The 27121-nt window shown below is 50.0% G+C and overlaps 1 protein-coding gene across 1 annotated transcript in view; it reads right to left on the bottom strand.

Annotated features, from left to right (window-relative positions):
* Positions 1-5076, bottom strand: part of CAPN5 (calpain 5) — a gene marked incomplete at its 3' end in the record, with an annotated part of 34402 nt that extends 29326 nt beyond the window's left edge. Inside the window, exon 1 of the mRNA XM_082278306.1 lies at positions 4900-5076. Coding sequence (XP_082134432.1) covers positions 4900-5061 — 162 coding nt within the window. The 5' untranslated portion in view covers positions 5062-5076. The remainder of the gene's footprint in view (positions 1-4899) is intronic.
* Positions 5077-27121: the final 22045 nt, after the last annotated feature.

The raw sequence follows: 27121 nt of genomic DNA, 5'->3' as shown, positions 1-27121 counted from the left end.
CAGTCACTGTGACAACAGCCAGTTTGGAAACCCTTGTGTTTGTCACAGCTTCTCATCACAGCACTTTTGGCTCAGCTTGGCACTGAGATCCCACCTGGAGCTCTCCAAGCATCTTTGGGATCTCATGTCCCAGCCGCTCAGCATCTTAGGGATGACCATGAGGTGCTCCTGCAATGTCCTGCAGCACACTGCTGTGGACAGGAATACACTCAGCACACAGCAGCCCACCTGCCTCCCAGAAAAGGGAGGAAAAAACTGTCTCCACGCTCAACCTTGCTCTCTGGGAAGAGCTGAAGGATCAGAGCATGCAGCTTATGTGGTTCAACATCGCACCTGTGCATTATGTAAGCCTCTCACCAGGCTTCATTTGCTTCCCACAGGTGCAGTGATGCCCAAATTTGTCCTGGCTGGTGACCTGTCCCAGCAGCAGGTCATAGCTTGGCAGGCTGAACCTGAACCAAGTGGCCCCCTTGCTGCCGAGAGACAACAAGCCCTGGGTAAGGCCCAGAGGTATTAAAGACAGACCCTAATTGAAGTCTGTACGAATGCCATGGCATCATTGGAAGCAATCTGTACCCAAGAAGAGAGCTTAGGACTGGGATAATTAGAAGAGATGAACTCTTTTTCCCAAAGGGTAGATGAGCCTCTTCTACCTTAGACCATCATTGCTTTTTCTACAGGGGATCAACAGACACAGCAGATGCCCCAGATCTCTCCTTAGTTTTGCCATCCATCCTGCACCTCATCCATCCCCTTCTACTCATCTTTGTGCCACCCCTCCTTATTTACCCTCCACCCAAACACCCAGACCAGCTCACCCAATGCACAGACCAAACCTCCTGATTCTAAGGTGTACTGCCAGCATTCCTGTCCCAAAAAGGGAGGGCAAAACTCAGAGCTTCAGAGCTTCAGGATCAGGCCAAGATTTCCACTGGGAAAAGTGGTCCTACTTGCCTGGATACAGATCTCCCTCTCCTTCACATGGCAGCACACAGAGCACAAGGGAAAGAAGTTTCAAGCAAGGTGTTGGGATTTGGGCTAAGCTCAAAAGTTCTGTTTAATTTCTAATGCAACAGCTGAGTGCTGCTGCCAAAAGGAGCCGCTGATGCTTCCTGAGTGAGCTCCAAAATCTGCTTTGGCTAGGCAACAAGCAGCCAGCTTTGTTTTTAAGTGGATTCACTAAACAGGGCTCTTCAGGACCCCCTTCCCTGCTCAGGCTGATGCTGTGGCTTCCCTCCCTCCGAAGCACTCCAGTAATTGGCTTTCTGGCTTTGTGGGGCTGCATCACGAAGACATCCAGCAAACAACCACCGGAGCCAAAACACGATTAGAGGGCTCAAACAGCTGCTCCCTCTGCAAAGATCTGGCATCCAGAGCAGGGCTGGAGGCCAAGGAAAGCAGAGAGGGAGGGAGGACACCCTGCTGGAAATAATAAGGCTGAGCCCATTCCAGGAAAGGCTGCAGTGCCGGATGCAGAAGGAAGTTGAAGCTAAACAGCCTGACCAGGGAAGGGACCAGAGCTGCTCCTCAGCCTCTCCTTTTCCCCTCTGCCCAGAAAAACCTCAAGCGAAAGGGGAAGCACTGCAGAGATTGGGGGTTTTGTTGTTTTGTTGGGGTTTTTTTGCCAAAGCAGCCTCAAGCTTTGGGAGTGCATGGAGAAACAGAAAGGATGCCAGAAGAATAGCTGGGAAAGTAGAGATGCACAGACAGAGGATGGGCTGTTTAGATCCATACCAGCACCATGTAAGTACACGGAAATAAGATCCTGCCTCTGCCAAAGCACATTCCCAGCACCCCAGTGAGTTCACTAGGGTTACTTTTCACATGCAAGTGCTTTATCTGAAACATCACAGAATGGTTTGGCTTGGAAGGACCTTCAAGATCACCTGGTTCCAACTCCCCTACTGTGGCCAGGAACACCTTCCACTAGACCACGTTGCTCAAAGCCCATCCAACCCGGCCTTGAACACTTCCAGGGATAAGGCAGCTACAGCTTTTCAGGGCATGACTTATCTCATATGTCTGATTTCTTCTCATAGATCACAAGTGACAACTTTTCCGAGAATGCAAGTGGTTGTTTTTAATAGTGGACAGATTTTATTTCCGTTCTCCACCCACTCTGTTCTCACAACAAAGCTAGAGACACCATGAGCTCTTACGTTTTATCACAATTTTAGCTGAAACTCTCCAAAACAACCCACGGCCATGGCCCTGAGAGATAAAAGCATGTACACACCATCCCTTCCCTGCAGACAGTATCCCTGGGACTGGGGACTCCATTTCTGGGTAAGGAAATCCCCAAAACAGCATCTGCCAAAAGCTGGGAGTAACACTACTTGCTTTTTTCCTGAAAAATGTTTAACTGCCTAAGATTTTGCCTAAGACAAGAATTGCTGGTTGTAATAGAAACAAGATGCTGTGGTTTAATAACTGCACCATGCCATTCACTAGCACACAAGCAGAACAGTTCATTTAAACTTCATGGACATTTTGGACCCTACTGAATCCTGCATTAGCTTGGGAAAGCCGATAGTGATTGCTTTCCTGCAGAATTTGCTGGGATTTTTCCTGGACTCTCTCCCTTAGAAAGCCGGTCTGAATTCAGGTCCAGAACTAAAAGTGTCATTTTGCATTGTCTGCTGGCACAAAGCAATTCTCCCCATGAAATTTAGTTACTTTTGCTGAAATGAACAATTAAGAACCTAGAGAAATGCTTTTGAGAAAGAGGTTTCTGGAAACTTCAGCAGTAAACAGGGCAGGTGTGAGTTCAAATTCTTTTTTTAATGGTGATTTTGTGGTCAAGGCAGCTGAGTAGGTCTGATCAAAGAATCCTACCAGACAGTGGCATCATGAGTCTGCTACTGCTCAGCATGCATTCCTTCTGGTGCCCAAACTGCTGGCAAAGTTCCTTTGTCTGGTGCAGAGGCAGCAAAACAAGGACCACCTCTATGCCTTGTTAAGCTACAGGACCTTGCTGGCACATGGGACCCATTTCCAGCCCCCATTCCCACTGACAGCCCATGCCAGAAAGAGCCCTGGTTCAGCATTCTATGATAATTACTTTAACTCTAAGGGTCCCTTCCTACCTAAACAGTTCTATGATCCTACAAAACTGCAGAGCTGGGTGTCTGAAAAAGTCTGAATTCACTCCATGCTTCAGCAGGGATGGGTTTGGACTAGGTGAGCATGACACTTTGCAGGTGAGGTTCAGAAAGCTGTCTAAGAAAGACCTCATGCTCTACAGAGCAAGGCCAGCAAGAAGATAATACCTGCCTGAACACCAAGGGCTGCGAGATGAAAGCCTGAAAAGCACATGGAGAAAAACTCTGAGATGCTCAGCAGAACACAAGCAATCTTTGTCCCTCTACAAAGGGACCCAACCCTCTGTCTTTAAACATGGGGCTGAATTAATGTGTGTGACCTGACTGAAAACCAGCAAGGGGGTCTCAAATACATCCCCACCTTTTAGTCCCAGAGAAAGTTGTTTAGAAACACACAGCCATCACCTGCTGGCTGTATAAACAGGATATGCAAGGTGTGCTCATGTCAGCCCCCACAGTGAGACCAAACCATGGTCAGCCCTGTCTTCAGAAGGCACAGAGCCTCCTTTCCTTCCAGCAGACAAGGGGAATAAACTAAAACATACACAGGACTTTGCACAAATCCAGTGTCCAGGCAGAGCTGGTGTGGAAGAGACAAAGGCAGAGCAGAGGGAAGAGAGACCTCCCCCCGCAAGGAGCCCAGCGGGATGCTGGGGGCTCAGCCCCTCTGGCCACACAATAAGAGTCAGTTCAGTTCCATCTCTCCCTCTGCACAAAGCCTTTTTGTCCACCCCTCTCCAGACTGCCTTCATCCAGACAGACACAGCCTTGTCTTGTGGAAGGCCAGCTGATTTTCTGGGCTGTCAGCGAGGGCGAAGACGATGACGGCGGCTCAGGCAACCCTACAACACTGAAATGCCACCAAGTCACGTGTGGAAAAGCACGGGCTGGGCAGAGAGGGCTGCTGCTCCCCACGGGGAAGGATGTAACCTCAGGTGTGTGAGATGCTGGGATACAGCCACTCCCCAACCACAATTATCACTGCTACCTGGGACTCCTTGTGCTTCATGGCAGTCAGAGCACTGGTCTCATGGTCAACTCCAAGCAGATGGCCATAACAGGACATACAAATTCCCCATAGTGCCCTGAGGTCCTGATGTGCATCCTTTGGGCTGGCACTGAGGACAGCAGAAGAGGGGCTGGCAACACTGTGGACAGACAGTGTTATCCCAGCCTCCCACAACTTGCCTTCATGACAAACACAAAAGCACGGAGGAGAGGCAGAGAGCATTTTCCCGAGGACATGGTTTTTGCACAGAAGAGGAAGGATGGTATGACCACCCCCTTCCCTAAAGATTCCATAACAACCTCACCTACTCAAATATTCTTTTTCCTTTCCAAATGGACCACCAAGAGTATTCTAGTGGAAGGTATCCCTGCCCTTGGCAGGAGGTTGGAAATAGATGATCTTAAAGGTCCCTTCCAACTCAAACCATCCAGTGATTCAGAGGTAACACTCTGCCTTGCTGGACCCACCAGCCTTACAGGAGTACACAACACCAACCCAGCTGCAAACCATCTCTCTGGTTCATACATGGGGAAACTGAGTCACAGAACAGCTTCCTTTGCTCTTGGTCCTCACAGGATGCAGAAAAGTCTGGACCTGAGTGCAGCAGGTCTTCCTGGCACCCTAGAAGGTCTCAATATCAGGTCTGGGCCAATAAATGCTGTCGGGGAGAAGAGATGTTAACTGGGGCTTGACAGCCTTAGTGAAGGGTGCACTGTGCATTTTTAGGAACACCTGAGAGCAGAGATGGCAGAAAGCAGTGTGGAGGGGGAAGGGGATGGGTGCACTTACTTTGGGTCGTTTCCACTGGATGCCCTGAATCCTTGACTTGTAGAAGAGCGAGTCATCATTGGCGGGGAAAAGCGGGTCCTCAAAGAGCTGCTTCCGCCGCTGGCACTCCTTCTTCAGAGAGGCATAGCGCTGGTTCTCGTACGGCTTCACCGAGGAAAACATCCTTCCCCAGCGGCTCTGGAGGACAGGCAGAGCAGCAATGAGATGGGGCAGGGTCTGGCCAGGGATGCTCAATCCTCCTCTGCAACATCTCCGTGCCAGGACCAAGACATCGTGGCTGAAGATAACCACCTCTGAGCCCAAGTGTACCTTGCTGATCCCCCTGGACAGGGACTCCCATTTACCCCTCAGGCTGGCCAAACAACACCAAGCCAGGCATAGTAGTAGATGATAACTGGTGTCCTGCTTCTTAAAAAATTTGTAACTCATGTGGGAAAAACACAGCCCTCAGAGGCAAAGGAGGGAAAGACACCCCCTGCAAGATGGGTGTGCACAGCTGTGGGGGCTGAGTCCTACCCAGAGCACCCCCACCACAGAGCCTCAACTCACAAAATCATGCAGTTCATGATTTTGTCAGAGACGCCAATTTCTCAGCAAACTTTATCAGATCTGGTTTTAATTTTAAACAAAGTCTCCTGGCAGAGCACCACGTGTTTCTGGATTAATTATTCTTTCCTGACAAGTGTCTCGCTTCCAGGGCAGAGATGTGAATTTAGCAACCCAGACAACAGCAGGAAACCATTGCTCAATTGCCCCCCAGAGAGAGATCAGCACCTGTCCATCACCCCTGCCTTTTGGTCACTGGGTACCAACCCCTTTGCTCAGGCACAAGGAAAATGGGTGCTCTGAATAGTTCCCCACTACTTAATCAGACTTTTTCCAAAACTCCTTCCCTAAAGTTTCTCTGTATTTATTTGTAACAGCCATGTACAATCCTTATCTCTCCCCAAAACGGGATGTCCTTTTTCAAAAGCTGGCCATTAGCGACCTCAGTCTGGAAATGTCTAGTATGTTTTCCTAAAGAAATGGGAACGCGTGTGCCACGTAACCACAGAATCATGGAATCATTCAGGTTGGAAAAGACCTCTAAGACCACCTATTCCAATTGTTAACCCAGGACTGCCAAGTCCTCCACTAAAGCATGTCCCTAAGTGGCATAATCCCAGCTTTCATCTCCAACATGGTAAAACTAAGGGTGCCCCATGCAGTGGGTGGATGCATCCAGCAAGCCGACCTCTCATCCCTCCTAGTGAGACACACAGAAACCCTATGCTTGCTGTGGTATTATCACACGTGGTGGGATAATGAAGTTGCGATAATGGCTAATTGGAAGCTGCTAATTTGTAAACATCCAAAATCTCAAGGATTATATGATCAGTTACAGTTGGCACCAATTTAAGTAGCAGTGTCACATCCCTTGTTTATGAACCACTAGGATTAGCTAAAGGAAAGTAGGTGTCTGAGAGCTCAACTAATGCCCATTCTGATGCTCCAGGAGCACTGCCCACCCAGCCAGCCTTCTCTCCTCTGGGAGAGATGAAACCACTTCACTTCTGGAAAGCTGAAGAGCAAAGCACAGGTTTTAATTGACAGCATTTATCAGCTTGATTAGCAGCACAAGTGCTCATCACTCAGAGCTTAAGTGAACCCAAAATAATCCCCTTGCTGGCTGCTCCACAGGTCTCTGCTTCTGAGGAGGAGTTGCTAATGCAGTTTGTGGGGATTTTCTCCCTGCCATCAGTACCAGATGCTCTGTAGACCCCAGATGCTGCAAAGAGGCCCAAGTGCATCACCGGCCCTCAGAAAAGCCTTAAAAATAAATGGCCTGCTATAAACCCCCAAATAATACACCAAATTTACTACTTGTGGAAAGGCTGTCGGCCTTTGAGCAGGCAGGGAATGCAGCCAGTAGTCCTATACACCCTGCTAAGAGGGCCAAGGAAGGTGCTGGCCTTCAGATCTCCAGCAGAGGAAGGGGTGAAAAATAAGGGAGATGTACCCAGGGAGGTCATGGGGACATCTGAGCACTGAATGAGCTCCTTTTGAGTGACAATCAGGCAAGACTTTCACAGTGATAGAACTCATTGCTACAGAGAGACACAGGGAAAGCAGCAGTGCTGGGAAAGGATGGCTGGCAACTGCCTTCTGCAGGAATACAACAGGCTGAGAGAGGAGGAAGATGCTGCTGGCTGACATGCAAGGTGAATGGCTTGGACTGGTGCATGAAGTGGGCTGACAGACAGGAAAGGATATTTCCTTGGCAGGTTGTGCAGGAAGAACCAGCGAGATTAGGGAGGGAGCCTGGAAAGGAGGGGAGGAAGGAGGTCTGGAGCCTTCCTAAAAGCCACGCTCGAGTTAAAGGCAGGAGTTTTGGGTTTGATGTAGGAGATGCTGGATGCTGCTCGATGCTGCTCTGCAGCCTGTACCATGGCCAAGGGCTGGCACTTGGCTGCTCATTCATAAAATTACTGCTACACCCTGCAGCTTGGAGCCGTGCTTTCCAATGATCCCTGCAACACCGATTTTCACAAGAGACCCTGAGCAATGTCCATCCCTATGAGAACAGGACCGCAGTCATCTCAGCCAAGGAGTTCCAGCCTTTCTGATACCCAAATTTGCCTGAATTTTGCCCTGCTATCCCACCCCACAGTGACTGTCACCTTGCCAGCCATCTGTCCTCGCTGCAGGGCTACTCTCACATGACAGCGTGTAGATGGATTTGAGTTACAAAGGAAGGGATACTGCTCAGGATCATTTAGAAAAACAAACAAAAAAACCCCACCTTGCTAAATAATTAAAAGGAAGTGGCAGAGGGAATGTTCTTAGGGCAGTGTTCAAATACATTACTCTCTCTAATTTGCAGCATTTCATGCTCACCAGGCTGAACTCTACCTCTGCCACCTTAAAATGCCCAAAGGCTGTCTAATTACTCTTTGCCTTCTTGCACCAAGCTCAAACGCTCCAGGAGCACAAGAACTGGGTGTTTTCATGCCTGATTTGAATTAACAACCCTACACCTGCATATGCATGTGTTTGCATGTGAGCAGGGAGGGGAATCTGCACTCACCACTCTTAGCAGAGCTGAGTTTTTAGGAACAGTGGTCTGATCCCAACCTCAGTCCTGCCACGAAGGAGTTTAAAGAAACTATTTTGTTGGAAGACTGAGCCAGACTTATGACTCAGGGGTGTTGTGGACTCCCTTTTTCACCTCTAGCATCATCCAAGTGCTCCAGCTCCTGCCAGCTGGTAACAATCACGGCTCTAAGGACTGTAACAGGGAGAAGAATTGAAAGCCTTTGCATTGGCCAGGACAAAATACTTGCGGAAAGAAGCTTCCTTCCTCCCCTACAAACATCTTCCTCTCGTTGCCTTCCAGCTCAGAGGCTCCTGCACCTTGGGTAGCTGGCAGGGGCTCACCACACCTGTGTTACCACAAGGCTGCAGCCTGGCCAGGAGCAAAGCCTCCTTACTTCTAGATCCTACAGTTGTCTGCCTCCAGGTCAGACAAAACACTTTGTTCTAAAGGACAGGATCTGCTGTCCTTCAGCTCCACTCTCACCAAACAGGAGAGGGCTTCCATATCACATTGTAAGGGCGCAGGATCAGCCAAGGAGAAGATGAAGCAGGAACCAGATTGCCCAATCCTCAACCAGGTGCAATGTTATGGGGCTCAGCAGCAGGGTGTTCAGAGCAGCCACCAGGCTTTTTCTTAATATGTTATTTAAACAATTTTTTACAGCCTCCTTGGGTGTTTCTATTGACAGACATGGGGCAACACCAGGGTTATCCTTACACCTACCAACACAAAAGTCCAGCTCAGCAAAGGAATTCATCCCTGTCGATGCAAGGAGAGCTTTACACACTGTTTCTCCAGGACCCAGGGAAGAAGGAGGACTTGAATTGTCACTGTTTACCCAGAACACAAGATAAGCACTCCACACCTCTTGGCCAACCATGAACAAAAAAAAGCCTGAAGCTGTCTTCGAATCATAGAATGCTTTGGATTGGAAAGGACCTTCAAGACTGTCTAGTTCCAAGCCTGGTCATGCAGCTCCTCTGGGAAACCTGAGCCATTCCCAAAGCCCTTTCCCACTCCCAGCTGTGCATGCACCGTAGCTTAGCTTTGGACCCCAAATGGCATGGCCCAGAGCCAGCAGCACAGTGCAGCACCCTGCATTAGCAATGTCCACAAGGAGTGGAAGCTGAAACCGCACTGATGGCAATTAGAAAACAAGACATCATTTCTTCTCAAATTGACTGCGGTTAACCAGGGAAGCTAATTCCCGTGGGAAGTTACAGGTAGTTCAGCTCCAGATGTTTTTGAGCACAGTTGGACATCTTTACAGACCAAATGCAAATTACTGAACATTTACAGTGGTTACTTGCTGAAATAAAACTGATGAAGAACAGAGCACTGAATGTCCCCTTCTGGCCTTTATCTCTTTTCTTCATCAGGTCATATCTCTGTTCTCACTTAAGAGCTAAAAGCTCCACTAGGCTAAAGGTGAAATAATAATTTTTACTCTTAATTATGTTTATGTCAAGCTCTGATTTTAATCAGAGATTTGCTGCAGGACAGATGGCATCCAAATCAGGACACCTTAACATGCCACCTTTCAGCCTGAGGGTTAATCTTACATGAGCTCACACAGGGACAAGCTGTTCCCCCTCAGAAACTCAGTGAGGTGGATTTAGCCCCAAAAAACATCCTGATGGGGTTGGGGGCTGTTTGTTCTAAGTGAGTAAACCCTCTGCATCAACATGGCTTTTTGCAAGCATATAAGTACAGCAAATGCTCCCTGATGAATCCTCCTCCTCTATGGAGCAGGAAGAAGCATCACTCTCCTTCTGCAGAGATCCTGGTCCCTTCTGCAAAGCACTCCAACATCTACAAAGAAAGGTGCTGTCTAACAGCTGGCTATTACTGAAAATAAACTCAAAAGAAGTGTCCTTTTGACAAGGGCATGTAGTGATAGGACAATCTGGAATGGCTTTAAACTGAAAGGGAGTAGGTTTAGATTTTATATCAGGAAGAAATTCTTCCCTGCGAGGGTAGTGAGGCACTGGCAGAGGCTGCCCAGTGAAGCTGTGGATGCCCATCCCTGGAAGTGTTCCAGGCCAGGCTGGATGGGGCTCTGAGCACCCTGGTCTAGTGAAAGGTGTCCCTGCCCATGGCAGGAGGTTGGAACTAGAAGGTCTTCAAGGTACTTCTAACCCAAACAATTCTATGGTTCTGTGAATCCAGAGCAATCTTTCATTAAAAAGTGCAGTTGCATCCGGGGCCAGGGAAAGGGCGGGGTCACATATCCTGGCAGAAAGCTTCTGCAAGTGACTCTGTAATATCAAAACACACCTGGCTGTCAGCACCTGCACAAAATCAACTGGATACAAGATGTCACATTTGGAGGGTGTTTCTGGCAATGCCCAGTAATTTTTATCATACTTGCTTTATCTCCTCTGGATTTTTTTCCTCCAGAGTATCACTCCTTTATTGCTTAACAGCAAGATGACAGCACAAGGAGAGACACAGCCAGCTAGCAGGTCTGCATGTATGTACAGGATTGGGATTTTTTTTTCCTGGGAAGGCCAGGGTTAACAGGAGGGTCTGGGCATCCTTGAATACCCATCTCCTTCAGGAACCAGCTGGGTGTGCTGACCAGGAGCTCCCTTTCTGCTTGGATGACTCATGCTGGGACAGAGGCCTTTGACTCGGGAGTTCCTCATTCCTTGCAGATATGAGTCACCGCTTGCAAACAGAGTCAGATGTTGGAGCTGCAGGAAGAAAAGGCAGCCCCACACTGGGAACACTCTCATAACCCTGTGCTGGCTCCAGCTCTGCCTGGCCAGAGCGGTGCACACAAACCGGGCTTGTGGCACCAGCCAGACTGGCCCTTCCCTCAGCACAGACTCTTAAGATCAGGTGGGACCAGGACACATGTCTGAAGGCATCCTGGCACAGGAAGGAGTAACAAGCTCAAAGCAAAGCTGGTGGCAGCATCTCTCACTAGATCAGAAAATGCAGGAGGCTGGAGGGATGCAGGAATAGCAGGGAGAGGGATGCAACAACAGAAAGCCCCAAAAGCAGTGGAAAGAGCAAGGCAGTAACATGCCACCAGGCAGGCAGCCTTGGCTGAGGGAAAGCAGAGATGGGCTGAATATATTCACCACTCAGGGTCCAGCTCATCCCAATCCACTCATGGTTTGGGGAGAACAGAGACACTAAGTTTTTGGTACCTTCCACATGCTGTTTGGTCCCTGAGCCAGCATTACTGGTTGTGTTATTTTAGGTTTGTTTCCCAGGCTACAGCAGGGTTAAAAACCCTTGGAGATCAGCAGGAGTTGCAAGACAATCAACAAAAGGTAAATTAATGGGCTTTGCCAATGCCAAGTCCCTGGAGACAGCCATGACTTCACTAACCCCTCACGCCTCAGCACACCCTGACCCTGGTTAATAATTTTAAGGAGCAGCACAGAGTGCCAGCAACACCAAAGCACTCCCAAGCTCACTCAGCAGCCAATGCAGCCTCCAGAAAAACACCTTTGTGCAGGAGAAGGCAGGAACCTTGTCCAACACATGACACTGCTCACGCAGAGAAGGTTTTCAGGCACTGGAAAAATACAACCTAGGAAGAGCAGATTCACACATACAGAATCAAGCCACCTGTACCTATGGTCATCCAGCCACACGGCTCCTGCTTAGCCCAAGAGGGCTGCCACCCCACATGAGGATCATGTTGAACACAAACCACACACCCCATGAAGTTACAGAGCTGTGCCCTTCTCAGCATCCATTTGGATGGAGAGGAGAGGAGAGGAGAGGAGAGGAGAGGAGAGGAGAGGAGAGGAGAGGAGAGGAGAGGAGAGGAGAGGAGAGGAGAGGAGAGGAGAGGAGAGGAGAGGAGAGGAGAGGAGAGGAGAGGAGAGGAGAGGAGAGGATGCTATCTTTGCAGGACCCGACTGAGCATGTATTTCTATTATCTATTCAGTGTTTCTAATTGAACAGCTAGACCAGCTCCTTTTAAATCCAGTCACACTGACTCCACTGGAAGCCTTGCACCACATCAATACACTCACGCTGGTTTTCTTGCCAGCTGGGCAAAAAAACCATGGTGTAAAGGCAGGCCTGTACCTTTATAAGGTGGACAGAGGGAAGGACAGAAGAGTCACAGGGTAGTGCTTGACATCACCATGTGAGCCTTTTTCTTGGCCATGTTAGGTCACAGAGGTGCGTACTGAAGAGGCTGAGGAACTGGAAAATCCATTCAGAAAACTCATCATTAATGCAGATAAAATGCAGCACGTCTCCATGCAAATGCTCTGCCTTCAATAGCTTCCGCAGCCTCTGGGATGATTAAAGCAATTGAACTTCAAACGAAGCACACAGACACATGCAGGAGGAGCAGAAGAGATAACAGGGCTGCAGCTACTCTGTAGAGGAGTGAGGAGAGGCAGCTGGATCCTTCAACATCATCCCTCCCAGGCGAGCTGTGATGTTTGCCCTTCTGGCTGATCCAGAGCATCCTTCTTGCAGCTTCAGCCCTGATCACTTCATAACAAGCCCTATCTCTCTCTGGGAGTGTTCAAGGTGAGGACGGATGGGGTTTTGAGCAAGCTGGTCTAGTGGGAGGTGTCCCTGCTCATGGCAGGGTGCTGAATGAGATGGTCTTCAAGGACCCTTCCAACCCAAACCATTCTGTGATTCTACAACAACACCATCCCCAAGGCAATGGGTTTCTTCTCTCTCCATCACCTTCACCCCTTGCTGCAGGCAGAGCCCAAAACTCCATCCCCACAGAGGCCTGGAGGTACAACCAAGTCCTTCAGGTCTCCTCTTGAGAGGCTCCTGGCCATTCCAGGAATGTATCCCTTGACCAGTTCCACTTCAAGTGGGATATGATCATCTCCTGCAATTCCAGATGATGGGGACACCCCACTGCCTCTAACAACAGGCTCCACACCACAAGCTTTGCCCCAGCCCTACAGCTGCTGGCCTCAAGTCAGGTCTCAAACCTCTGCCAAGACTCACAACTTTGGTTAATAAACCTGAAACATCTTACAATTTTCTCTTTGCTTGACCCAAACCTGAAAAGAAGAACCAAGACACTCTGGTCCACTTCTGACTTGGGTCCTCCATGTTCAGTTTTCTCTTTGATAGGCCCTCAACCCACTTGCCAGTCCCTTCCTGGAACCCATATCCTATAAATTCCAAAGCCACAACAGCAAATATCAGACAACACCTGAGTACAGACTGATAAGAACATTCTCCTTGTCTGTAAAACTTTCAGGATCGCCCAGCAAATCTGATTTTTTAAAATTTAATTTTACCTCCTTTTCCCTCTCTGTCTTAAATGAATTTTTCTTTCTGTGACTAGTCTAAAGCATCATGAGCACCAAAGTCATATTTAAAGGCTTGTAGCAACTGATAGTGTTAGTGCTTTTGAACAGGGTAGCCTCTCTCAGGCAGATTGGACCACCTCAAATCTGTGAGATTTATTAGAAATCCTTGTTACTGGATCCACTTGGCTCTTACAAGCGGAAAGGTTGGAATGTAAGTTCCCACTGTCTTAATTTGAGCTCTTCAAACTGTGTTTCTGCCTTGGATGCTGCAACTCCCCCAACCTCCCAGCCAGCTTTCCCCCCCATTATTCCTACATTTGAGCAGTGTTGCTCTTCTCTAAACACAGAGGTAAGAGTTTGCCATACAACCCTTGGAGCAGAAAGGCTGCTTCTTTCTGCAGGCAGGGACTAGGCATGAGCTTTCCTCCCGCTCCGGGGAGATGGATGAGATGCTGAGCACTGCACATTTTCTCCACTCAGTGTTCCAGATCATAAAGTCATGGAATGGTTTGGGTTGGAGGGGATCTTAAAGGTCATGAAGTCCAACACCCTCTGCTGTGGACAGGTACACCTCTCACTTTTGAGATGAGGACTCCTCCTCTTTTGGAGACCTACTGCTTTGCTGCAGTCCAGCATGGCTGGTGCTTGCTCCTGCTACCACAGCTGGCAGCCAGATCCATCACCCTGCTCTCACGTGAATAAAAATGTCCATCACTGCTCTGATGTCTGTCTGGATTCTCTGCACGAAGCAGGTCTGGCTTGTCTTCAGGAGGTGGCTCAGAGCATGTTCCTAATGCATGTTGAGCAGCAAGCAGGAGACTGTGGGCTGAGCACAGCACTCTGGGATCAGGATTAAGACCCCTCCTCGTCTCCCAGACATTACCCTGCTGCAAGTCCTTGCTCTTTTACAGCTCTTGTATCCTTTTAGATTCCCTCATGCTGCAGCAGCTCTGAGCTGGAGCAGCGAGTCACAGAGTATGCATGAGATGTACCTTGTGACACAGGGAGGAGTTCCACTCCCCTGCATGGGACAGGAACCTGACACAGCCCCGTGTTAGATGCAACAAATCATCACTCTCCTGCTCCTGCATGAAGACCTGCCAGGAAGCCAAAGGCACCAATTACTGGGCAAGCAGCCAGCAGCAACCATCCCCATCCCCACCCTGCACTCATGCAGCAGCGGTGGTCTGGCTCTGAAAAAGTAGAGTTTGCAGCTGCAGCTTTTATCAAATCAAGGCTTCCCTTTGTTCAGCAGAGAAATCACCTCCCTTAATCACCCCTAAGCTATCCTCACAGTATTTACATATGCTCAGACAACTGGTAGGACCAGCTCTTCAAGGATTTGGGAGCAACAAGCCTGCAAACACTTCATATGAAGCTTTTGATTACTAGGGTGCGCCTCAGAAAAAATAAAACAAATGAACCCCAAACCCTGAGAGACAAACAGACATGCATCCTTCATCTCTATACAGGACTGGAAAAAATGGTGGAACAGCCCAGGAGGGGCTGTAAAGGGATTGAGTCAACCAGAGCCACCTGCATCCTGCGCCATGGAGGCACGGAAGCTCGAACCAGTCAAAATGTGATGAAAACTGGGATGGAGGGTGCTTGCTGCAAGGGAGGGATGCCTTTTGTCACCCAGAGAAATCACTGTATGGATTATTTGGAGATGTAACAAAACCACCCCAGCTACAACCACAAAAACACAGTGCATCGTGGTTTAAGGGAAGGTCAGGCAGGAGCAGAGCTGGAGCTTTGCCCTTTTCACCTGGAGCTCAGGGAGACCTGCTGCTGCCTGTCATGCTGTAGCTACACAGGAAGCAATATTCTGTGTCCCTTTCCCTGATGATAAAAGCACAGCACAGCCCTGCCCTGGTCTGCTGCAGCCTTGTTTGATAGCTATGTCCAGATTGCAGGATAAACCTTGAAGGAATCAACCAGGGCTGCAGGCTCCCTCACGTAAGGATGAGCTGCAGACAGGCAAGGGGCAAATTTCATAGAATCATAGAACCATAAAATGGTTTGGGTTGGAAAGGACCTTACAGATGATCTAGTTCCAGCCCCTCTGCCACGAGACATCTTTCACTAGACCAAGTTGCTCAAAGCCCCATCAAACCTGGCGTTAAACACTTCCAGGGATGGGGCATCCACAGCTTCTCTGCGCAGCCTGTGCCAGTGCCTCACCACCCTCAGAGGAAATAATTTCTTTCTAACATTTAATCTTAACCACCCTCTGACAGTGTGAAGCTATTCCCCCTATCACACCACGCCCTTTAAAATGTCTCTGCTCTCTTGCAGCCCCTTTAGGCACTGGAAGGTGCTCTGAGGTCTCCTTGAAGCCTTCTCTCCTCCAGGCTGAACAACTCCAACTCCCTAAGCCTGTTTTCATAGTGGAGGTGCTCCAGCCCTCTGACCACCCTCATGGCCTCTTCTGGTGTCTTTCCAACCCATCTGTCTTCTGCTGGGGGCTCTGATAAGCTGAGAAAGCCCCTGCATGGTAGGGAGAAGGAGCCCTCTCCCACATAGCATTTCAGAGCTTCACATAAGGTCTCCAGCCTCCCAGCACGGGGCAGACTTAAGGTGGTTGGGATGCTTTATAGTCCCCTCTCCCTTTAACCTTCATTCCCAATGGATTGAAGTCACAGGACAGGAGGGAACAGAGATGATGCTCAGATGGATGGTGGGAGGACTAAAACTGGTCATTTTTGCACAAGGGCAAACCAAGGGGCGGGGAGAGCTTTTCTCTGCCAGAGGAGTATTTTAAGGCAAAATGCATCAAAGTGTTATTGAACTGGGACACAAAACTGCAGGCAGGGGCTGAGGAGCTCAGTCCAGCCCCTCTGAAGGGCTGGACCAGGCCCAAAGGAGCCAGTCTCTGACCTAGATGCTGCAAACCCCGCGGGCTCCCAGCACGGCTTTGCAGGGGTATCATCTGTCACATCTCCAGTCCAGGAAGATCCCCAAAGCATGAGGATCTGCAATATTGGCTGAAAAACTAATGCATCATGCAGAAGAGTAAAAACTGTGAAGTCTTCTTGGCCACAGAGTGTGGAACAGAAAGGATTTTTTCCCAGAGAGGGTGAAAAACTCAATGGCAACCATTCCTATTCCCCTCCATGACCTCAAGAAGTCACCCCTATGTCGAAGAGGTGCCTCCTAAAGTGTAAGCCAATTTAGTAGGAATAAGCTATGGGTGAAAAGTCTCTATGGTGTGAAGGGGAAAGCTCAGAGCAGGTAAAGGGTTAACACAGCCAGACAGATGCTTGACTGGTGAAAAATGTAGCTTCCATGAAGCCACTGGGTCTGTGTCCATTTTCTGCAGTGCCCAGAGCCTGGCCCTTTCTCCCTGGGTAATCAACTGGAAGTGAGCAGAGCTGGAGTAATCACCGCCCCTCATTCCCCACCCATGACACTGCCTGTGGGGCTGGGAGATGCAGGAGCACCGTCTGGCCTGGAGCAGGTCAGTGCAAGCCCAGAGTTGAGTCTTTGTGCCCCACAGCCCCTCAGAAGAGCAGGTGAAGGTGAAGACATAAGGGAGTAAATGGTGCCCAAGTGTGCCCCGCACCACCACAGCACGAGCAGAGGACAACAAACACCTCTGTGTGGGCTGAGGAGGCTTCTCTGTGGAAGGGGTTTCACCTCTGGACACCTGCAGAGAAAGGACTTGACACCTCTGGAGATTAGTGAGGAGGAAGAGAAGGAGCGCCTGATCCCAGCCTTCAAGGCACAGCTGCATCCTTCTCCTTCTCTCTGTATTAACCTGATGCTGCCCTGCTTGGAGAAAGCATTAGGAGAGGAATCTTGGCATCTCTGGGCAGCCAAAAATATCCAATAATTAATGCACAAGCGTGAGCAGATTTAGAGGATGCACCCGTTCTCCGTAACATCATACCCCAGCACGAACACTGTCTAAATCTCCTCTTGGGATCAGAGCCAAAGCCTTCTTTAAAGTGTGGATGCTTTGTTATTAATCCACGCAGCAACCGGGCAAGGGAGAGATGGATTCAGTTTTTTGAGGCATAATCAAAGACAAAAAATTATCTCAGCTGGGCTTCATCTGCTTCATGGCTGGTCTGGTCCCACATCAGGAAGATGGTGAGATCTGCTTGGCTAACACAGCCCTTCCCAAAGGAGACACCAGGACAGGGTGTCTGGACCACAGAGTCCCGGCCTCCTACACTGACAAACGTTAAGACCTCCTTATATCACAGCCAAGCACCTTGCAAGAGAGGTGATGTGCTCTAATTCACACTCTCCTACCCTCCTCTGATGTGACACAGTTGCAGAGCCTCTAGATAAGCCTCCTAAGCTAAACTGAATGAATTCACACCCCAGCACCAACACAGCCCCCAGTTTAAATCGCTCTTCTGCCTGCCTGGAGTTCACCCGTAGGATGTATTTGTAGTCAGCAAGCACATCCCCTCTCTGCCTTTGTTTCACTGGGCTTTTATAGCCTTGTATAATAGCTCTCCATCCCTCTGAGCAGCTTCAGAGCCCTTTTCCCTGCACCTGCTCCAGGCTGAGTTAATCCCTCTCAAGCACCAGATCGAAGAGCCTGGTCCTTCCATGTTAACTCTTCCATACCCATGTCCCACAAACACCCTTTGCCTGTTTCCCATTGCTTTTTTTGCAACACTCCCAGAGGCATCCAGGACCAAAACAGCCCCGAACCCTCAGTCTAGGCTATCCCAATATGATTCAATCCCTAAACCTAGCACAAAGTCCAGACATAAAGTGCCCCACTGTATGGGCTGGTATAAGACCTAGGGGACATCCCCACAGCCTGAAACCCATCCTCGAGGTCAGCTGTTCCCCTCTGGCCGAGCACCTCATCCACCTCTCAGCTTGGTTTCGCAGGCGAATATCGGCATGAAAAATGAGAATGAGCTCAGATCCTCCCTTAAAGGCTTTAAGCAGATTTAAGCTCTGCTGTGTGGGCTTAATCTGTCCAGCAGTGCCCTTTGTCACCTCCCCCAGCCCCCTCCCCGGTAGAAATCTTCTCCACTGGCACACTCCCACATGCACCGTGTAAAGTGCTGGCACATCCTGGTAAAGGAGACCTGGGGCATCTCCTTTCCCTAAAAATGAGAGCACAGCTACAGGTCAGCCTCTTCCAGTAACAGCTCTGGGTTTCCATCTCCCCCCACCTCAGAGGCTTGAGAATACCCACGGTAGCTGTCCACCACTGGTTGAAAGCTCCCTTGAACAGACAATGCCATGGAGGACACAGTAGCAGGGCAGAGGTTTTCCTGGGCTTGTGGCCATGTCAAAGCCACACCTAAGTAATTTCACACAAGGATTGGGGTGCTGGTGGCAGGGAGCAGGGTGGACTTGAGCCTGCCACAAACCTCCTGAGTGCCTTGGTCATGTCACTTTGCCCCTATTTCATGTGCCACTGCTTTGCAGATAGCATTATTCCTTCTGCATGTCACCATGGTGTCCTTACAGCATGACAAAAGGGCTTGATTTCTACCCTGGGCAGGGCCTGCTACAGCGAGCCCTGCTGACTTCGTCAAAAACCTGCTTTTCCTTTCGTTCATGCCTTGATCCTTAACTCTGCTGCCAACAAGAAAGTTTTTCCCAACCAGTTCTGGCACACGGCTGCTGGCAAGCACCAGCCACTGAGCAAGCCAGCTCCCACGCCCACAGCAGCATCTGTACAAGTGAACCCGTTGCAGGAGGGCTTTAGACCTCACATCCCGCTCCTAAGGGTGGAGAGAAGATCTCTGAAAGAGCATCCCTTACTCTCTCTTAGGTTTTACAACCCCACTGCCTGGGTCATGGGCTGGAGCTGAGCCCCCAGGTGATTTACATTAAAGAATTGCTTCAATAAGTAGGAGGCAGCTGATGCTCCTGGGAAGGGTAGGGGGAAGTAGATCTCAGCAGGATAGGTGTGCCTGTAGCAGTAAGTTGCAGTGAGCAGGAGCTAAGTGGTGAGCACTTGGATCAGGCTCTACACGTCCATCCATGCCTGACTCCGCTGCTTTTCCCCCTCCCTAGTCCTTGCTGCCCCAAGGATGCTCCCAACGGGTGAAACCTGCTCTCACCTTTATCCCAAAATTTGTTCCTCCTCAATTCACTGCTACCCTAAGCAGCAGGGCCAGCCAGGCTCCATGCACTTGCCCTGGGCTATCCACGTGCAGAGCTGGGGGTGGGAGATGCAGCTCCAGGGACCCTGTGCTGCCTTCCCTCCAGTGTAACACCAGTTCAGCACACTTGGATCCCAGGCCGACCCTGGCAGGAGGATCCCTCTAAGATACGAGATGGGCTGGAGATAAAAGGTGCCCTGGGGAAAGCCTGCAGATGGTCCTTGCTGGATGCAGCAAGACAAGCAGCCAAGGATTTAAGAGCATTCTCTGTGACACACGGAGCTCGCTGCTCTGCTTCCAGCTCCATTTGCCGTGGCTGCACTCCCCACCAAGCTAAGAGCTAACACAGCACCCAGGCAGAAACAGTAACTGGTAATAAATAAATATAATAAATACATAATAAACATCCAAGTGTGACACAGGGTGGATCTGCAGAGCCAGGTGTGCAGCTCACACTCACCTGCAGCTACCAGAATGGGAGGTGGGGGATAGAGCCATAACCAGTGGGACACCCTCTGCTAGAAAGCACCAGGCGGGTGTCTCAAGCTCAAAATAACATTTTTCAGGAAAGGGAGAAAAGGATGGGATTTGGGAAATCCAGATTCATCTCTCTGCTTGGAAACGCCAAAAGCCATCAGTCTCCTGCACCCGAGCAGCGAGCTAGCCTGCCTTGGGAGCAGGAGCTCTTTCTTGCCTTAACTTTCCAGGAGACTTTTTAAAACCCCCTGCGTTTGTCCCAGAAAAATGGAACAAAGAACAATACTGAAACCTCAGGATTTTTTTTCTCAGCACAGAAATTCTGCTCTCCAGCCAGCGCGAGGCCTCGCTGCTCAAAGTTTCTGTCCAGCCTGGCTCCACAAGCGGACCTGGAGGGCAGCTGTGGGGTTTTAACCATCCGGAATGCAACTTTCCTACGCATCACGCCGAGCACCCCGACTTCCAGCAGCCCCAAACACCAGCGCTTGCTGAAGGCAAGGGCAGCAGCGTGCTCCGCGCAGGGGAGGCGCCGGGTGCTTGCTTCGGGCTTTTTTCCCCCCAAAAAAACCCTTACGCTCATACACGCTCACATACAAACACACACTGCCCCCCGACCCGGAATGCAGCTGCCCCCGGTTCCCAAAGCCACAGGTGCTCGGAGCATCCCCCGAGGAGGCGGCGGGACCCCCGGGCGGGGCGCGGAGCGGTCCCCCCGCGAATGGAGCAGCGGAGGGGCTGCAGGGATGGGCCACCCCCCTCCCGGAGCCGGGGGTCGCCTTACCTGCCCGGGGCTGGTGCCGGTGCCGGTGCCGGTGCCGCCGCTCCGGGCGCGCCGCTGCCCGCAGCGCTTCGCCTCCCGCAAGCACCGCCCCGACGGGCGGGCAGGGACCGCGCCTGCGCCGGCACCGCGCCGGGCTCCGAGCGCGGACGGAACCGGCGGCCGCGGCCGCGACACGCCACGGGACGGGCCAGCGGCACTGCGAGAGGGACCGGGAACTGCACCGGGAATGGGAACCGGCACTGGGAACGGGAACGGGAACTCCACAGAGGGGACCGGGAACGGGGTCGGGAACTGGACAGCGAACCGGCACAGGGAACTCTAACTAGGAATGGGAACCGACACCGGAAACCGGCACTCCCCAGTCACTACTGGGAATGGGGACTGGCACCACCCGGTAGTGGGAAATGGGAACGGCGCCAGCTGGCGCTGGTCCAGGAGCTGGGGACCAGTCTGGTGAACTGGGAACCCTGCTGGGAAGCGGGATCCGGGTCCAATATTGCTCAGGTACCAAGACCTGGGATCATCCAGAAAATGGGCCCGTCGGTGGGAACAGGAGCTGGCACCGTTCTGGGTAGGGAATAGGAATGGGGAACTGGGACTACCCTGACACCAGCACCACCAGCTGGGAACAGGAACTGGGACCAGCACCTGTGTAACTGGACACTGGCAGTAGCCACTGGGGCCTTCCAGGCACTGGCACTTGGTCCAGCATTGCCGTGGCACTAGATAATAGGACAAAGTCCCACTGGCACTGCCTGGGACCTTGCACTGGCACAGGGAACTGGACAGACTGGAGCACCATGCACCACCACCAGCTGGGCCATCTAGATACCAGGCAGCTGGGAGGCCTTGGGACATAACCTATGGAAGGTGCAGGGAAGAGTCATCAGAGGTTGCAGGATTTGGGTGCAAAGGCCACATCTCCCAGTAAGGAATAGTATGGGCATGATCACAGAGGTTGAGGAGATGTGTTTTCCAGCCCAAGTCCAAAGTTAATCCCGTTTTCTCTTTTGTAAGAGGGAAGCTGAGACACTGGGAAGGGGGGGATCAAAGGATGGGCATGCACTTGGCCCTCCTGCTCGTCCATGGATGTTGATGTGCAACAGGAATCGTGGGGCTGGCGATGGGGCCAAGGTATCCAGACTGGTGGAAAGCTTTCACAGCTCACAAATAGACATTCAAGAGGGGAAAACCAAACATGACCCACACAAAAGTGCATCCCCCCCGGTGGGAAGGAGGCAGTGAGGTTTTACAGACCCTCTGTCAGGGGCAGCTCTGATCTGATGCACTGACTTAACATACAAGCTTTGTTGGTAGTGTTCATGGTTTATCATAAATTAAGCCAAAAATAGATGGCAAGGGAAGAACAGTTAAAGAAAACATTTAGACATGACAAGAATAAACTTCTCACATTTAAAATCATGGGTGGTCAGACTCTTTTAAACTACAAAAAATTAGGGCGAAGGGTTAGCTGCTGCCTGCCAGCAACAGCGTGAGTGCTTAAGGACATCTGCTTGCCACATTAGTGGTAATGCAGTGAAATTTTGGTGATAAAATTAGAAAGGAGGCCGTGCCCAGAGCAGCATTGGCCTGGCACAGGCTCCTGTTCCCATCGAGGTGTCACCTGCAGCTGTACGTGGTCACCACCTCCTCTAGCACCAGCCATTTCCTCCAGTTTCTCATTATCTGAAACCCTCCTGGACTTTCCATATTAAAGTATTTTCCTGTTAGTTTTTTAATTTCATTGCTTATTCAATTCTTGCAATATTTGCGTTAGAATTATGTTAATTCATTTATTAGTTAAATGAATGGGAAAGCCAAAAATCTGTAGTTCCACGAAGGCTTTATTTGGCAGCAAAAGCTGTTTTCTAACATTTTCCTTCTCTTTGCTTGTTTTTCCTCTCTCCCCCACAGATGTCAGGGCTGCCCAAAACCAGGTGTTTCATACATCTCTGTTCTCTCCCCTCATCAAAATCACCTAAGAAAATAACCCTAACCCCTGCTATATTTAGGTCTCAGGCTTGTCCATGTGCGGTGCTGAACCACCACCCCCTCCAGGGAAAACTCCAGCAGCAAAAGGCAAAGACCAAAATAAAAGACAAACCCTCAATCTCTGAAGATTTTTAAGGGGGAAGAGTAGACCCTAAACAGGTCTCCAACCCCAAAATCCTCTTAATAGCCTTAGAACCAGCTGCCAGGCAGACTAGGACAGGGATGGATGGTGCTGCTGCTGCCCCCTGGGAGGAGAGCGCAGAGCCTCTTTTGATCTGTGATGTGTTTTAATTGAGAGACACTCCATCAGTGTAAATTAATTAATATGATCATCCTTCCTCTCCCCAGTAGAGGTACCTCCTGCCCAGTTAGCTGCTGTGGGTTTGCTTTAATAGTAAGTAATTTCCTACTGAGCTGTTTCACCAGTTTGACCCCAAAGCTGATGAGGGGGAGGATCGCATTGCTGGGGACATGGGGACAGAGGGGCACAGGGTGGAGTTTGTCACCCACAGGGGTGATGGGTGATGCTGTGCAGAGCTGGATGAAAGGATTAAAAAGAGGAAAAATGAAAAACGAGAGAAAATGGACTCACCCTTGAGACAAATCAACAGCAGGAGCCTGGCTTTTATTTTGTTAGCAGGCTGGAAAGCATTAGGGAGAAGCTGGAAAACATTCGGGAAAAGCTCTTCCACTGCATTTAAGCAGCAAGTGGGTCCCCAGACATTCCTCTTGCCCCACAGGGATGTGGAGCCCCAGCCTGCACTCATGCCAGGCCCAGATCTTCCTGATTAACTTAGTTGCATTTTTGATTTCAGCCTCAGCGGGGGAAGGAAAATTATGTAAATACAATTTATAATGACACTTTGGTCTCCTCAGTGTGATGCAAATGGGGCCATGGTGACAGGGCTGACTTGAAGGCTATGCAGGGGAAAGGCAGAAATAGCCATGCTTTAAAACCAGACCCTGAAAATAAGTAGGAATAAGGGAAAAGGCAAAGTGGACGAGGAAAGTTGCAGCCGGTGATCCCTCCAACAAATAGAATATCATTGTTCGTTCTGGGATTTCAAAGCAGATGACTTAGTGAGGTTTTCCTTCCTCCCAGGAATATTTGTTGTTCCTACTCATGCAGGGGGCCCCTAAGGTGAGGTTTAACCCCGGCATGGTTCCAAGCGAGTGTCTGCCTGCCCAAAGCAGTGGGAGTTGAAGAACTGCTCACTCCTGCCATTCCTGCTCCTACAAGGCCAGCTTTCCTCTCCTGAGGGCATGTTTGGGGGAGAAAAGTGAGACAATGACTGCAGGTGGGCAGGTGGTGCCCGTACCCTCACTTTCATGCTGTGGAGCAACCTCCAACAGCCCCATCCCCAAGGCAGGAGCTGCCTGGTGAGAGTTCTAAGCACTGGAGATCCCATCAGGTTGCAATCTTCTGCTCCTCTTTGAAGACATTACAAAATGAGCCTCTGGTTGTCCATCTGCACTTGAATTAAACCTCATTGTTCTGAATTCTGCAAAGTTTTTCACCCCTGAGTTGCAGCCCCTGGAATACCAGTAATGTATTCTCTCCTTTCCCTCTCCACATGATTGCAGCATAATCTCCTACTCCCTTGATTTATTTAAGCAGGCCTTCAGATGCTCCAGTAATGGGAGTCATTTAGGTCCCTCTGCAGATATGTATTTATTTATTGCTGTTCATTTAAACTGCAGAGCCAGTTGGCAGGAGAGACGCAAGACTGGGGTCACAAGGATGTTAAATTATTTGCTGTCAAAAATAGCTGGTCGAGAAAGTTAAATTAAGCAAGGTCACTCAAGGTCATAGTCAATCATCAGTGGGAGGAGATGGGCATTAATTAGCTCTTTTATTTATGGGGGTCACTGTGACCAAAGGACCAGCAGTTGTAACAAAAAGGCAAACTGTAGCAACGCCTCCTATTTTTGGCAGAAGCAGCTCTTGGATGAGAAGCCAGATTGCTGTCCTTGACCACGATGGAGAAGTTAAGGCTATTGAAAGGCAATGTTGTGATGTTCAGCAAGACCCTGTGGCTCCCCACAAAGCATGGACCAAGGACTTTCACCTTTCAATGTCTGTCTCATGGCTGAACTCAGAAATGCTCCTTCCACAAAAAACATTTGCCAGAAGCTGGGGAGGTGCTCAGCGGGGGGAGGTCTCAGAGGGCACCTGAGACACTTTGAGATACTTTGGTCACTCATGCAGACAGGCTCTTGCCCGAGATTTTGCCACCTCTCTTGGCAGACAGTTCAGAAGCTGCATTTCCCCTCTGTTAATACTTGTATTTCATTTCCCATTTGAGCATCATCAGCATCTTCTTGCGACTGTGAGACCTTGTAATATCCTTTTCCTCCTCGTTTAAGACTCCCTAGAGTCAGGCTTCTCCTCCCTTTCCATTCTCCTCTACTGTGAACACCGGGGATGTGATTTCATGGTGGACTGGCAGTGCTGGGTTAATGGCTGGGCTCAATGACTTTAAGGGACTTCCCCAGCTTAAGTGAGTCTATGATCAGCTTAAGTAGGAAATTCATTTCATAAACTGGGTAGGAATAACCCAGGGTCACTGGCAGCCAGAAGATCCTCGCTTTGTGGCTTGTTGCACAACCATCCCCAGGAGAGCAGCGTGAACACAGCAGCCAAACATTTAATGGCAGCAATGACATCTCTTCCCAAAAATCCGTCTTGTAACCGTTCATCATTAGAAGACCCCTTTTTTCCTAGTTTTTGCATACAATGCAAGGTGGAAACCCTAAGGCCTGATGAAACCCATCCTCTGCCTCACTGAATGCATCGGCCACGGTTCGGGATGCACCCGCTCTGTGATCTGCACCGCGGCCGGCTGGCAAACAGCTCACGCTAATTGAGAGCTCTGCTGGGAAATCCATACCATTAATTAATTGTCTTTATCAGCACTTACTTCTGCACCATCACAAATCAAGCAGCTCTCTAATGGGCCGTCTGTTATTAAGCAACAGGGAAGTCAAGGAGCAAGAAGCTCCTTGATTAGAGGAATGAAATCATGGCACTGGGGTTCTCAGTGGAGGAGAGGGTTCCTGAGATCAGGGTGGGAGCTGTGGCCCTGAGAGATGCTGGGACTGGCTTTTCCCTGAAAATCTAGCAAGGTAAATCAGCAGAGGAAAGGTTATCTGTGATTGTATCTATAGAAGGTAACTCAGGTATCACACATCAAGCTCTGGCAGTACGCGGTTGCTTAAGCATTTACTCTTCTCCTGTATCCTGAATCTTCCTTGAATCCTTCTCCTTAGAGGTGACACCAGATGGCACAAGCATGGGAAATGGGGCTGAGGTCCCCAGTCCCATGGCCATGCGAGCAGCCTTTTGCTCAGCACTGCATAATCAGAAGAGAGCTGGACTTACTCAAAAAACCTTTCCTAGCCTGCATCAATCTGGTTTCCACGCGAATGCTTCATAGAACCACGGAATGGTTGGGTTGGAAGGGACCTTAAAGATCAACTAATAACAAACCCCCTGCCATGGACAGGGACCTCCTTCAATAGACCTGGTTGCTCCAAGCCCCATCCAACCTGGCCTTGAACACACCCAGGGGTGGGTAGCACCTCTGTTACAGAGACAGGCTGAGAGAGTTGGGCTTGCTCAGTCTGGAGAAGAGTGGGCTCCAGGGAGACCTTAGAGCACCTTCCAGTGCCTACAGGGGGTACAAGAGAGCTGTAGAGGGACTTTTGACAAGGACATGGAGTGATAGGACAAGGGGGGATGGCTTCAAACTGACAGGGAAGGTTTAGATTGGGTATTAGCAAGAAATTCTTTCCTGTGAGCATGGTGAGGCACTGGCACAGGTTGCCCAGAGAAGCTGTGGCTGCCCCATCCCTGGAAGTGTTCAAGGCCAGGCTGGATGAGGACCTGGAGCAGCCTGGTCTAGTGAAAACTGTTCCTGTCCATGGCAGGGGGTTTGGAACTAAATGGCCATTTAGGTCCCTGCCAACACAAACCATTCTACAGTTCCTGGCCACAAACCCTCCAGGACTTTGGTTGTCATTCAGCCATGACCACCCTCCTGGAGGGGGCCAGGGCTCAGCTGCTTTGCAGGAGTGCACCTCTGCCTGACAACAGACAGTGTTGGAGAGGTTCAGTCAGTGACCTTGATTTTTACACAGGATTTTCCACAGTGAGAAGCAAGACTGTTTGGGAAACAAGCAGGTTGCCAGTGATCCTATATCCCTAGAGTGGAGAGGAATGAAAGGAGTAAATGGCACTGCTGGCCTCTCAACTGCTCTTTGTTTGTGACAGGTCAGAAGCCATCCTAACAAATGGTGACTCCAAACAGTCCTGACAAGCATTTTTAAGGCAATTTGTCTGCAGATCCTATTCTTCACAAAAAAAGAAAAAAAAGTTTTTTTTCCTTCTGTCACCACTCCTGCCTTCAACTTCCAGCAGAGAGACATGGAAACTGATTCCAGCAGCTCCTGGGCTGAGCAAGGCAGAGCTGCACATCAAGGCTCTTCCCCAAAATTCTTGCAGATAAGTAGCTTGTTGTGACATCAAAATTTGATCTTGGCTTCT

The sequence above is a fragment of the Coloeus monedula genome (genome assembly GCF_965178545.1).
Source record: "Coloeus monedula genome assembly, chromosome: 3".
Classification (NCBI taxonomy): domain Eukaryota; kingdom Metazoa; phylum Chordata; class Aves; order Passeriformes; family Corvidae; genus Coloeus; species Coloeus monedula.
This window is presented reverse-complemented; position numbering and strand designations above follow the sequence as displayed.